Source organism: Mastacembelus armatus, chromosome 13, assembly GCF_900324485.2.
Source record: "Mastacembelus armatus chromosome 13, fMasArm1.2, whole genome shotgun sequence".
NCBI classification, from domain to species: Eukaryota; Metazoa; Chordata; class Actinopteri; order Synbranchiformes; family Mastacembelidae; genus Mastacembelus; species Mastacembelus armatus.
The window spans coordinates 13,210,526-13,223,870 of record NC_046645.1 but is presented as its reverse complement, the minus strand read 5'-3'; the positions used below and the strand labels follow the sequence as shown (position 1 = coordinate 13,223,870).

The following is a 13,345-nucleotide window of genomic DNA, read 5'->3' as shown; positions in this document are numbered from 1 at the left end:
TTCGAGAGTCTTCCTCAGTAGTCCTGCAAAAAGCAACCAGAATAGTTCGCAGTGTGAAGAAACAGCTCTCAATGCCTTCTTTATTGCAGATGGTATAAACACGTGATAGGGTGCATTGCTGTGTATGGATGATTAGGCTTCTCTGGTAAGTCTGCAGTGGAAGTTGTAAAATTAGTCCATTATAAGTAATAATCCTACATTAAAAAGATTAGAACAGATGCAGTATCAGCAAAACATAGTGTCAAAAGCAAAAGTACCCCATGAAGCAGCTTAATGACCGCTCTCAGAGAGTTAGCTATATCATTACATTATCTTTATTATTACTGTACCACCTACTGTCTATGGAACATTTAAAGCTGGTCAAGCTACTTTACTTACTGTTGAGCACTGTAGTCTGTTCAAAGGATTTCCTGATTTTCGCTCTCTTACATGTTATTAACCTGTACCTTTTGTTTAGATTTTGCAGTGTTGATTGGCCAAAAAAAAAAAAACATTTTGAAGATGTCACTTTGGATTTTTTTTTCATTTTCTAATCTAATCTAAAAAACTAATTGCAGATTTTTGAATAATGCGAATAGTGACTATTTGCAGCCCTATTCTGATCCAGAATTAATCAGATTTTGCTAGCTGATCATATGTTTTGTATGTAATATATTCATCTAGAAGGTAAAGTGCAGTGTTTTCCTCTGAAATGTAGTGGAGTAGAAGTGGTATCAAATGGAAATATTCCTATGAATATAGATATTGTACCTCTAGTTTGTACAAATACTTGCTTACTTTTGCTCAGTTTCTAAAAGCTTTGTTTACCTCAATCATGTCATAGATCCAGCCCAAGAATTCAGCCACTTTGGTGTAAACCCCAGGATGGTTGGGTTCAGCACAGCCTGTTCCCCAGCTGACGACCCCTACCAGCCTCCACACATTTTCATCCTGGCAAACCAGAGGACCTCCACTGTCCCCCTGAAGAGGTAAACACAAAAACAGTTCACTACTGACCCAGGTTTCATTAGGCCACAGTTTCACCATAAACAAAACACAGACGAAGCGATGATAAAACAATCCACAGGAGAGGAAATGATAAAACAAATTACTGAGCAGTGGGGATGATGAAATGCCTCTGACCTGACACGCATCCACTTTTCCCTCTGTGTATCCGGCACAAAGCATCCGTGGCGTAATCTCTCCATTGTACATGCAAGAGCTGTTACATTTCTTTGTGCTTATTATGGGAACTGGTGCCTCTTTCAGGGTGTCAGGTGAGTGAACTGAGGACAAAAAAAAAGCATATTTAAGGGGGCTCTTTAAATACACTTAGCACACTCTCATGATGTTGGAATTAGACTTGCAGCATTTGACAGTGCAGTAGTGTCGTACCACCATCAGGCTGTGTGTATCCCCATCCAGAAATCCAACATTGTGTACCTCCTGGAAGATCATAGTTGTACTGAGGCAAGCAGACAGGCCTAATTGTATCTACAGAAGTTAAAAGAAAAGGACACTGGAACATTATCATTGGATAGAATTTATATACATATAATTTATATATTTATACACACATGTGTTTTGCTTGTTGTTACCTCACTCTGAGGTGTTTGACCATTACATTTTGGAAATGAAAAATATTTTCAAATTTATGTATTTTGAATTTTTTATGAATTAAAAGGAGGAGGTATTAAGATTTCACAAGGTAATTTGACATAACTTATTACTCTAAGAGGAGTAAATATGACTGGATGGCGATCCTTAAACTCTGGGTGTTCTGTCTTTACATTTTGTTCCATAAGGTGCTGTTGAGGCAGAGAGGGATTTTGAGTTGTGGTGAAATATAAGTTTGTATACTTTTGAATAAATATATATGTAGCATTATTAATACTAAAATATCATCATGCCTGTTGTGTGAAAAGCTTGTGACAAGGCTACCAGACTGACCTGAGAAATTCAGTGGGGTCCGCAGTTTCATCAGAGCTATATCGCTATCATGGCTCCTGTGGTTGTAGTTCTTGTTGTAGATGATCTTCTCCACTGCATATCCCTTATGCTGAGCTATTTTGGCCGAACTTCGGGTGACAATACCAGCATATACTACCCAGCTGGACACCTGAGGCAGCCTGTAGCTGATGTGTGTGAGAAAGGAAAGGAAAGGAAGACACAAATGTGAGAGAACTGTCATGTGTCCAGTGTGGAAGAGTTAATTGCTATGCTTATTAGTCAGATTATTCTGCTTCATAGAGGCTGTGTCCAGTGATTTTACTGCTGGCCAGGTCTTTGGCCTTACTTGTGCACACAGTGAGCTGCTGTGACTACCCATTGACTGGTGATGATGGAGCCTCCGCAGGTGTGACGGTTGCTGTAGTAGAGGCTGACCTGCCAGGGCCACCTGCCCAGCGCTGCCTCGACTCCCCCGATTATCCTGGGCAGCTTTGCTCGTGTCCCACACTCTACACAGGGACTCATTCATTAGAAGGAATTGGTGAGAAAGTGCTACAGCAAGTGGCATCCTTCACTATGTCTGCCACTGATATTTTTCAGAGAATAAGATATTAACAATAGTGATTTGTGTCAAGTACAAAGTAAAAAAAAAAAAAAAAAGATGAATTTGCTCACCAAAACATTGCAAAGCAATAACCTTCCCTGTGATACAGCTCCCCCTAAATATAAATAAAGAAAAGTAACTAATGAAGCATAATTAATGTTGTAGTAGCAGGAATTTTCTCTGCATCATTATGAGTATAATATTCTCTGACAAACTGCCTTACCTGAATTGCCATATATTTTCCAGAGTGCTTTTATGTTCTGAGGTAATTTGTATAAATCCATCAGTATAGTTTGGCCCAATATCTGTTAGATTCACTCCTTTGTGCCTGGTCAGTCTGGTAAGAAAACATATGCAAAATGGGTGGAATTGAGTATTAAAGTAATTTAGGCTCATAAGATGTGAAGCCAGATTGCCAGTGAGGCATTATCAAATCATAAAAAAGCCAATCCTTCAACCTTGTCAGAGCTGGCTAAGACTAAACTATAAGATTGTGAGTGGGTGTTCCTGTCTTAATCAGAATTAAGGGCTGAGGGAACAAGTGATCTTGTCAAGAGTGCAAACCTCAGATAACCCAGTTGTTTGCAGACCAGCGTTCCCAGTGAAGAGTTCCACCTCTCGTAGCACACTGGCAGCCAGGTGGGGAGCTTCTCCAGCTGGATCTCCAGGAGGGAGTTCTCTGGGCTGATCCTGTAAAACACTGAATCTGATTGATTGAAAATCCCTCCACAGAGAAGCTCTCAGTCACCAGTAATGAATGAGCCTCTTCTATGACTGGGAAATGATTAGGAAAACCACAAGTATCTGTGCTAATGTAGTCAATACAAACAGATCATTATGTGTGATGTTTTCATGTCACTCAATAGGCGTATCTCAAGAGTAAACAAAAGGCAACAAGAAGCAGCTGCTGAATGATAATTTTGCTACTGTTCAGCTAAATCCCCTACAGAATAGACTTATGACCCAATATGAAGAGTCACTAACAATAGGCTAAACCACACAATTATGCACTCTGTTAATTCATTAAACAGTGAACCACACCTAGCCCCAACCCTGAAGAGAGGAGGAGAGACAGACCTTTTCTGGGATCTGAGATAGGAATATCCTCTGTCACATTGCAGAAAGATGTCTCTTTTGTGTCTCCAAGGCCAACTGGACTTTGGGAGGAGGAAGGCTTCAGCAGAAATCTGACTGTATGTGGTACAGATTTAATCAAAAGTAAAAACATGCTCATTGTTTCTAGATAATCAGAATAACTAGATAGTCAGAGTTAGTACACATTTCAGACCAAGTTGGGTTTGTAGAGCAAAAAAAATATTTCAATGCAAAAGTGGAAAGTAAAACATTTTCATTGTGTCCTGTTGATTATAAAAAAGTCAACTAAAGTGATACTCAGCATTATTATTTTTGTCTGCTCTAAAATCGTTCCTGAAGGACTTGAGAAGCAATAAAAAAGAAAACCGATGAAGCATGGGATGACATGCTTCTAGACGTTAATATTGGTCCTGCTCAAAAAATACTGGATCCTATATTTTCCGATCATTGAATGACTTGGATATGTAAAATTGAGAGACTGCTCTTTTAATGAATTGCTGTTTTTTGCATGGTCTTTAAACATATTAAGACATTATCACCCATTTGTCATACATATATGTCCTATAATAAACACTGGCCAGAATAATTCATTTACATGGAAACATAATGTTTCCATATTTTTCTTTAGTAGGAGAATCTGCTGCTTTTTCATAAATATATAGGATTTTGGGCTGGACCACATAAGCAACAGTTTGGAGACTTGAAACTTTAGATAATTGCAAAAGAGTTTTGTTGTCTCTGGCATTAGAGTAAATGATCAGTTCATTTAAGAAAATAAAAGACATTAATAATTCAAGTAATTGTTGAAGTCATATATTAAATTTTTATAACTTTCAAATGGTGATATTGTGTTGCCCTTAGAAATCAGTCATTCTCTACTCTATAGAAGAGCTCTCACCTAAAAATGCACAGACGTTTGAGTAGCTATAACTAGACATTTTCACATTCATTTCCATTTCCTGGTGACTGTCAAAGTCATTAAGTGATTCTTTCACAGACACAGTGACTCACCTAGAAACCAGACACCTACAGCTAAGCCTCCCAGAAGTCCAACCGCACACACTGTTGCCAGTAGCCTCACCAGCCTGTGAGCTAAAGCAGTTAAGACTGGAGTTAATGCCTTCTGATCCCATATATGAACTGACAAGAGTTATTAAATGTCAGCTGTTACATATACAGCACACTGGCACACAGCATGAAGACTGAAGCAGAAAGGTGTATTCAGTACATGCATGGCACTAAAGAGTTGAAAGGAAATTGAAGTAGTGACATTTTTATAAGGAATTGCTGCTATACTGTATGTGTCACCACACTACAGATGGTTTGATTCAGTGCAGTCTCAGTTAGACTTGTTTTTTAAATTGAGGGTAGTGGGCAGATCTTTTTTTTAATGAAGGAAGAAGAATGGCTGTTTTAACTTGATATTTGGTGCCCATCGGGTGTTGCACTGCTGGAGCTTACCATGAGTCGTTGAATGAATCCCTTTTAACCAATCCTGTACTCCCTTGGATCCTGCAACTCCTACAGTTTTCTCCGTGTGAAAAGGACAGCTAACAGCCACTGGGTTCTCAATCACTGATAATGTGTCTCCATCAAGACTCTAAGAATTACAGCAATAATGTCAGACCTCAGTTCCAGCTTGCTCGTATTTGATAATGTTTTGACAAGTTTGTATCAAAAACACCAATCCCGCACTTTTCATTAGCAACACTGTAATCCTCAGTTTTAGGCGCCACTGACCAGTCCAGATGCATAGAGTCAAAGCTTTGTGTGTGTATGTGGGTCACATATCTTCTCTGGGACTGAGGTATAATGAGGAACCTGGTAGTCTTAGCATGCTTTGCCTTTTGCACAGCACACATTTTGAGGTTGAAAGACATTTCATGTTCTTGTCTGTTTTCTGAAAGGTTGTATCACTCTTAAGTGTCTTTGCTCTACAAAGAGCAGCTGTTTCTATTAGCAACATATTGAAGGTGTTAGAGTAATTATAATAAAGCTTTCCATAGATGTGAGATGCAGACCTACAATATACAATTACACAACAAAATCCTTCTAAATAAATGTCATACCATCTGCTCTCTTGTACTACTGTAGCACTTGGGTATAGCTAAACTTGTACTGTAATTTTGGCCCCTGGAAGTAGCATGAATTGTATATACCACAGGAGCAGTTTAGCAACTTAGTATAGCTGTACAGCATAGGTCACATAAAAACACAAGTGTGACAAGTGTGATAGACATTTGAAGTAAAGACTACATGTGTAAATACCAGCTGTTACTGTAGATTTTAAAGGTGACAATGAAAGATGTTACTGTCAGGATTGGACACATTAAACAGATGGCTCAAGGTCTAATGAATATTTAGGCTTTCTTTTCTTACCATGTTTTCTTGCGTACAGTCCTGAGGAAAAGGCAGCAGTGTCCGTGTTCATCTGTAGACCAGTGTTGGAGGTAGAGAGGTCTGTCCCACTCTCGGCTAATGCACCTTTTGCCATTTAACAGAATGCAACTCTGGATTTTCCCTTCACAAAGAGACAATGAAGTCAGCAGTGGTGGAGAGAATGAGGCTGTTGTTTGTCCAAGGGGTCATGGGGCCAGGGGATGCAAGCTGAACTAGGTCTTTGTAGGGGGAGCATCTCCAGAGATACCTGCAAGCTGACTATTGCTAGGTAACACTTTTTACCTGTGCCAAAAGATTGTCCATTTTCATCCGAGACATGTTATTACCTGACAGTTTGTAGGTTCTGCGAAAAGGTCATTATTGCAGATTGTTGAAAAGCCTCATATCATGTCAGTCCCCATACTTTTGGAATCCAAAGCTATCACCTCTCAACACTCAAGAACAAAATGAAGTCTGTTCTGTCGGTGACAGATGAGACTTTCTCTTCTGTCTTCACTGTTTTAACCAACTCAGTCAGATTGCTTTTATCAATGTTTTTCTGTATTTTAAATATATTACGTGTTTTAGGTACGGTAGAAAATGTCACTTGAGTGGCTTCTAAAATGAGTCACTAACTCTGAAAATAATAAGTAATTAACAACTGAGATGAAGAATTTGTGTTATTTGAAAATGGTGAGGAAAATAGCTTGAACTCACAGAGATGGGAGAGCAAAACCTGTCTTCTTTTAATTTCCTAAAAACAAATTGAATTCATGATGAAAAAACATAACTAGTGGTAGCTAGGAACATTTTATAGAAAGGTTATTTAAATATTTCTCATATACATGGTGTGAGATTTGCCTGAGTCCAGGTGAAGGGAACAACTGCCAGGAATAAATTCCTCCTCATCTGACTGTCAAGGCTGAAACTAAGAAATGTCCCAGATCTGTTTGGCTCATCTAATGGGTGTCACGAAGTTATTTGGAAATCAAACACAGAGTAATGAGCATTGCAGTAGTGGCATAAATTGCATGTGATGGAGCAACAACTGAAATTCATATCACCTGGGTTGTGAGGTTAATAATGTTTGGTAATATTACCACTGTGCTCAGTTGTTCTCCTGCAGAGGCAAACAGAAAAGCAAGGAGCACGTAGTTGCTGTTTGGTCATTTTCCCAGGGATTTGATGTCTCCCTCTTCTGGTAATGTTTATTTTTACTCAGACAGTCAAGTAAATAGAGACTTACACAGCTGTCATTCACTGGATTCACTTTATTAGTAAGATAAATAATGCCATTGTCATTCAGGGCTATGCATATACCTGAGCTGTGTTTGTCTTCTAAACTATGTGCAGTCAATTTGGTTTGTTACGTCTAGACTTAAATCACGTTCTAGACACATGTTGGTATCTGAATACTTTCCGAAGCAACAATCATTAGCTTAATGTCATAAACAACTGCAAAAAGCTGTTCTATGTAAATTTAAACTATAATACGTTGTATTTTAATAACTGATCAGACTTTAGTTCATGTTCATCTTTTGATCAGAAATTAAAATTTCATTAGAGACTCGCTCCTATGAGACTACAACAGTAACAGTGTGTCACCTTGTGTGGTGATGGTGGTGGGGGTGTCACAGACACCCCACTGTGGACTACATTCATTCATTTATTCATGTACCACAGTCTGAGGCTCCACTGTGATGAGGCTGGCTGCAGCCCAGTTTGGAGCTGTGTCTCTCTCTGTGCTGTGAGGGGGAGGCTCTCTCCCTGTTGGTGTAGTGAGATTTGATAAACTCTGCTCTTATCTCATCCATTAGCATATGTCCCTCTCTCAGGATCCAAACCTTGAACATCAGATGTGGTCTCTTGTTTCTCACCTAGAAATCTCACAGTAGGTTCTAGCTGAACAGAAGAAAGGAAAGTTTCTCTTTAAGGTTTGGACACCGTTTGCCTTGAAGGCTTTTTGCCAAAAATGCATGCCACCAGAGCATTTAAACTGATTCATTGATGCTTAGGCTGTCAGAGTTGTGCCATTGATGCTGTTGGCTGTGACCTCTCAGCAGAGACAGCTATTAAAGGCTGGCATGCCCTCAGATGCAGGCAGGGCAGAGCGGAGCCTGTTAAAGACACAATTCAAATGCAGTGGTGGATGTTTTGCCTCCACAGCCCTATCAGATGAGCTCAAGTTACCCTTCACTACCTGTTGTGCTCCATTCCTTGGAATTGATTTTAAGCTGAATCTCATTTTAAAGATTAATTAAAAAATACACTTGTTCTCAGAGGTAGATGAGATGATTGATTCTGCTTTTCATATCTGTCAGCTACACGGGAAGTGGAAGATAGCATCCAGTTACCTTTTCTCAGCATTAACCCTAGAAGTGACCGAGGGAAACGTGTCTGCTTCCAAAGACCTCAAAACTGTCTACCTATTTTATCTTGTTTCTTTCATTTGTACACTGAAATGAATACAATAAAGTCTCTTTTAATTTAATGACCCCTATTTAGCATTTTAAGTAGTAAATATACCCTTACTAGCTCTTAGCAAATACGGCTGTTAAAGGGTTGGGATTATTAACCATGCCACATTCATTTGAGAGGGTTAACAAAAACCCTTGCCTGAAATTCAAATTCAAATTCTCCTATATCATGTGACTAGTGTACACAGTATGTACGCCACATGTCCATGGTTAGAATTCCAGATTGCACCTTTAAGTTTCCCAAAGCATGTATGCCATTGTTGGCCTTGCATGTTTGTAGTGTTATGACACCGTCTTGTGTTTGAGAAGAAAAACCCATTCGAAGTTGTTCAGGTCATGATGGGGCACAGGGTGAGGGCAGAAACCAGTGATCGCTGCCCCCTCTGTTTCAACACACACTCACACAATGTGATTGCCAGGCTCTCTTTCTGTGCTTCAGTAATTGTATTGCTCTGCTGGGTGCCAGTGAGCTCTGCCTTCTGTGGAGCAGTAAATCCTTTCAAATCTGTTCTTCAGCCATTGCTGCAATCTGAGCTGCCTGTCAGAAGTGGTAGCATACTGCCCTCTTGTGACATACTTTCAGCATTTAAGATTTGCTGAGGTTTGGTTACAGTATTCGTTTTGTGCCTAATTTTAGCCTAATTATTCGCCAGCCTCGTGTTCATCCAAAAGTCTGAAATAGAAGCTGGTGATTACCTGGTCATTCCGTCTTCAAATTGTTGAATGTATTATATGTGTTTACAGTAACAGCTTTTTGGAAAATGAAGCTGTTACTGAAGATAACAGTCACACTTGTTTTTGGAACTGCTGGGTTCGACAGTTTGTTTCTTTTTGAAGTCCTTGACAAGTATTTTAATTTGTATTTTATTAAATTTTAATACTGTAATTACGGGATAAGACATTTATACATGACTATGGCCTTATCATAGCCACTACATGGTATGCAGTTGTGTCTGTATTGAAAGTGGCAGGATGAATAAATAACTGTCATGTATGTGTTTGTGTCTTGTCATGTAGAGGCTAATGATAGTGAGGGTGGGTAAGAGCAGAGCTGCTCCCCACCAGATGGCAGGTAATGGGGTTTGCTTTAGCTGTCCACTGTGCTCACTCTTAATTAAACAGAGAAGATTACATGAAGACTGACTCCCAGTCAATCTGCTCCTCCATTGAGCACGGCCTTGGACTGAAGCATTCAGATTGGAGGTGAGGGGTTACAGAGTTGACTGACATCTTTTGTAGAGTTCAAATTTGATTTTTGTTTAAATTACTTGTTAAGGCAACGATTGTTAGAAGTTAGAAATGATTCAGATCAGACTGTTATATCAACTAGAAACCCCTAAAAGTTTCTCCCACAGTTTTTAATAACTGCGGCTGAGTCTCAAACACCATCTGCTCTTGTTATGAGTTCAGTGGTTATGACAGTGGGTCTGCCATAAAGCTCTCAGGTTGTGATAGACTCGGAAACTCTTACAAATGGACATAAAGCAATTATAATTTATTGACCAATAAACAATAAAGCAAGTTATAAAAAGTGATTGGAGATTATGTCAGTAACAATTTATGAATGAATACATCAATCTGTCACTAAATACTTGAAATCATGAAATGCACAAATAAAAAAAGATTGTCATAACTAATAGCTAAATTACATTATCGGCAATCCTAATAGGATTTTTTTCTTCTAAAATTACAGTTTGATGTACTCATTTATTTGCTTTATTTCTTATTTGCTGACTCTTGCAGTATCAACAATTTGCTTACATTCGCTCTTATCTACCTGATCTCATTGAGATGATGAGATGAAATGAAGTTTGCTAAGCTCTGAGGAAAATTCAGGTAGCCCTGCAGTGAAAGTAATAAGTAGTCAGTTAGAGTAGTCAGTAACAATCCAAGTGTCATCTGCCATTGGCTAAGGTGTTGTAGAGCCTGCTGGCAGTGGGGATGAAGGATCGCCTGTATCATTCAGTCGTGCAGTGCATTGAGGTGAATCGTCCACTGCAGCTGCTTCTCTGGTCCATCAGGGTGTTGTGAAGGGGATGGTCAGTATATTCCAGTCACAGAACCAGATTTTTGCACCAGTTTGTCCAGCCGCCTTGCATCCTTCTGCTTTATGCTGCCTCCCCAGCAGACTGCAACATAAAACAGCACACTTTCTACCATAGTTTGGTAAAACATGTGCAGCATCTTCCTGCAGATGAAACCTCATGAACTTAGTTTTGCTTTGAAGGTTGTTGAAGTGGAATCATATCTATTGCATATACACTGCCAGAGTTTGAGTTTGGCACCCTTTTTATGCAGCACGTGTTGCTTATATCAGTGGTTCACAACCTTTTTGGTCTGTGACCTTTCAAAAACAATGCAAATCACCTAGCAACCCCTGGTGAGGTCTACAAGCTAAATGTGCCTCTTCCTTCTTTAGCTATTTCACTTGAATAATTTTAGAGACCTGAAAATGTAAAATTATACTAATATTATTCAATCTAATATCATCATACATACATTCAATTATGTAATATAAATCATATATTATTTTTCAGAGACTGTGAACCCCTCAGACAATCCTAGGTATGAAATCATTCCATTATGCAAGGAGGAAAATGCCCTGCCAAATGACCTGATCTCTTTAAAGAATTTCCTTTTGGGCATCAAAAGTGTTAAATATTGATCTTCTAAAACCATTTCAATGTGCTGTTTTCACAGTGCTTGCACTGTTGTTCAGTGGAGATGAGGTTAGGGTATAGACATGAACGGAGTTATATACTATAGTTAAAATGGAACTTAAATGATCCCTGTGTGAAAACTGAGTGAGCTGGAAAAACTCCAGGACTAGAAAACAAAAGCGCATGATCATTGCAGAGAGAAACTGTAAACACTGCAGGCTGGAATTTAGCTGACGGGGTTTAAGTCATATAGCTAGAAAATAGATTACACAATAAAACATTCACAGCGTACCCATGCTGCTTTATGGGAAAATGAAAGAGATAGAAAAGGAAACCAAAGGAACATTGCACTGGCACCATAACCTGTTAAATCCCAAAGGCATTAGGCGAACATAAAAACTAAACATTTAAAAAAAAAAAAACTACAGTAAATGCTGCCAACACTTGTAATTAAGAGGTCTCGCTTTCACTGCGCTTTGCAATGAGGAACAGTACTGATATACTGATTCTTACATACGAGATGAAACAGGCCAGCTGTGGCTCTGGCACAGTGCCATCAGAGGTCACCACAGAGCCTGGAGTGACTCCAGATGTTTGTAAGTAGCCCAGATGACACATAAACTCTATAAACAGCCTAGGACTGTGAAGGTTTGTGGCAGGAGCCAATAAACCCTTAAGAGGAATCACCACCATTGTGTTTGTCCAGATGATGATAAGTGCTGGTAGCAGTGTTGTAAAAGGGAAACATTCAGGTTGAATTAGAACCTCTAGAGGGTGCAGAGAGGAGGTACATGATACAGGATTGATTCCCATAGACATTAGACATTAAGTAAAAACAGTTAAAATCTTCAGCTAAAAATTATGATTTATTTTAGCTTATATAGAAAGCTAAAAGGGCTGCTTGCCAGGTCAGGCGAGTACTTGAATTGTATGAAACATGATCCTAAGAGTATCCACTTTTATATGATAGATTGTGGTAAAACATCCTTTTAAAACCACGACTGTCACTACTGAATACAGACAACAGAAACAATGGGCAAATGAGACAGAATGCATAAAATAGTAAATAGTTTTATTCTGTTTTTTTTTTTTTTTTTAACCATGCCACCGAACACTGACGCATAGATTTGTGCCTGAATCCACACTGAGAAAACACTTTCACACACTGTGTTACAAAGCTGTAATGAAGAGGGATTTTACTGCACACATGGCAAGAAGAACAACCCTGATTGGATACCAGGTCGAGCTTTGATCTGGCCCTGAGGTAGACAGACATTGACATAATCTAAACAATGCTAATCACATCCTTCTAGGACACGTCAAATAAAAGGACATCTGCATTATCACAACATAGAAAGATCAAAGAAAAAACCCTTTTCAAACAAAAGTGCTCTATTTCTTTTGGTCCACCGAGGAAAACCATTTATAGTGCATGTTCATGTAGAATAGATGCAGTGAATGTGTTTTCATGGCACTGAGTGTTGTTGGCTACTTAAGGAGGCATTAGTTATGCCCAGAGACGCCAAGTTTTGCTATACACTCTGTTTTCATCCGAAGATCTCAGCCCATTGTCATTTTGAAGGGAACAATTTGAGACAAGCGTGTACTTTTACATCAAAATTGCTTGGAACTTGCATCAGAGTATCAGCCACTATCACAGTATGTTGCTTCCAGTTGCAATGTTCAGACAAAATGGATCTACATGGCAGTCTATCTTTAATTAAGTAACAATAAACAAACACCCAGAAACAACTACCAATAGCACAGACCCATGTACTCAAGCACATCAATGCTCTACTTATAAAAGAGGCACAAGGGAGGGATCTTAATCAAATCAGAGACTTATAAAACACACACACATTAAGATGTTTCTCAAATCATACCAAATGTAAACAGATAGCAAATTACTGTAATACAAAAATACGACATGTTTAAATCTATACGGCCTGTGTTAGGCTCACATAAGGGAATAACATACCATGACAGTTTGTACAGTACAGGTACACTACAACTGACAATAACCTGCCCATCGTGATTCAATGTCAGATTTTTTGAAATTTTTTGTCTACAAAAAACAAACAAAAAACACAACTTCTTTTCATGTTTTCTTCAATTTTCCTCTAGAAAATTCAGATTCTGTGATTTTTATAAGACATCTATATATAGTAATGATAAAAAAAAAAAAAAAAAACTGCACGTAA

At 38.8% G+C, this 13,345-nt stretch overlaps 1 protein-coding gene across 1 annotated transcript; it reads right to left on the bottom strand.

Moving 5' to 3' along the window:
• Positions 1 to 14: 14 nt before the first annotated feature.
• On the bottom strand, positions 15 to 6,346 carry tmprss5 (transmembrane serine protease 5). The gene is made up of 13 exons (XM_026313943.1): positions 6,311 to 6,346; positions 5,090 to 5,228; positions 4,640 to 4,720; positions 3,611 to 3,724; positions 3,098 to 3,239; positions 2,757 to 2,870; positions 2,605 to 2,648; positions 2,276 to 2,438; positions 1,930 to 2,114; positions 1,375 to 1,473; positions 1,123 to 1,265; positions 808 to 960; positions 15 to 23 (listed from the first exon to the last, which is right to left on the bottom strand). Exons 1-13 carry the CDS (start codon positions 6,344 to 6,346, stop codon positions 15 to 17), a joined length of 1,422 nt encoding a protein of 473 aa, XP_026169728.1.
• Positions 6,347 to 13,345: the final 6,999 nt, after the last annotated feature.

Bases quoted from the DNA above. Each gene is read 5' to 3' on its own strand.
- tmprss5 (XM_026313943.1), bottom strand. From the start codon at position 6,346: ATGTCTCGGATGAAAATGGACAATCTTTTGGCACAG. The intron at 1,474-1,929 runs GTCAGTCTGGTA...TAACTTCTGTAG, and splicing joins GACCCCACTGAATTTCTCAG to ATACAATTAGGCCTGTCTGC. The intron at 1,266-1,374 runs GTACGACACTAC...TTTTGTCCTCAG, and splicing joins ATACACACAGCCTGATGGTG to TTCACTCACCTGACACCCTG.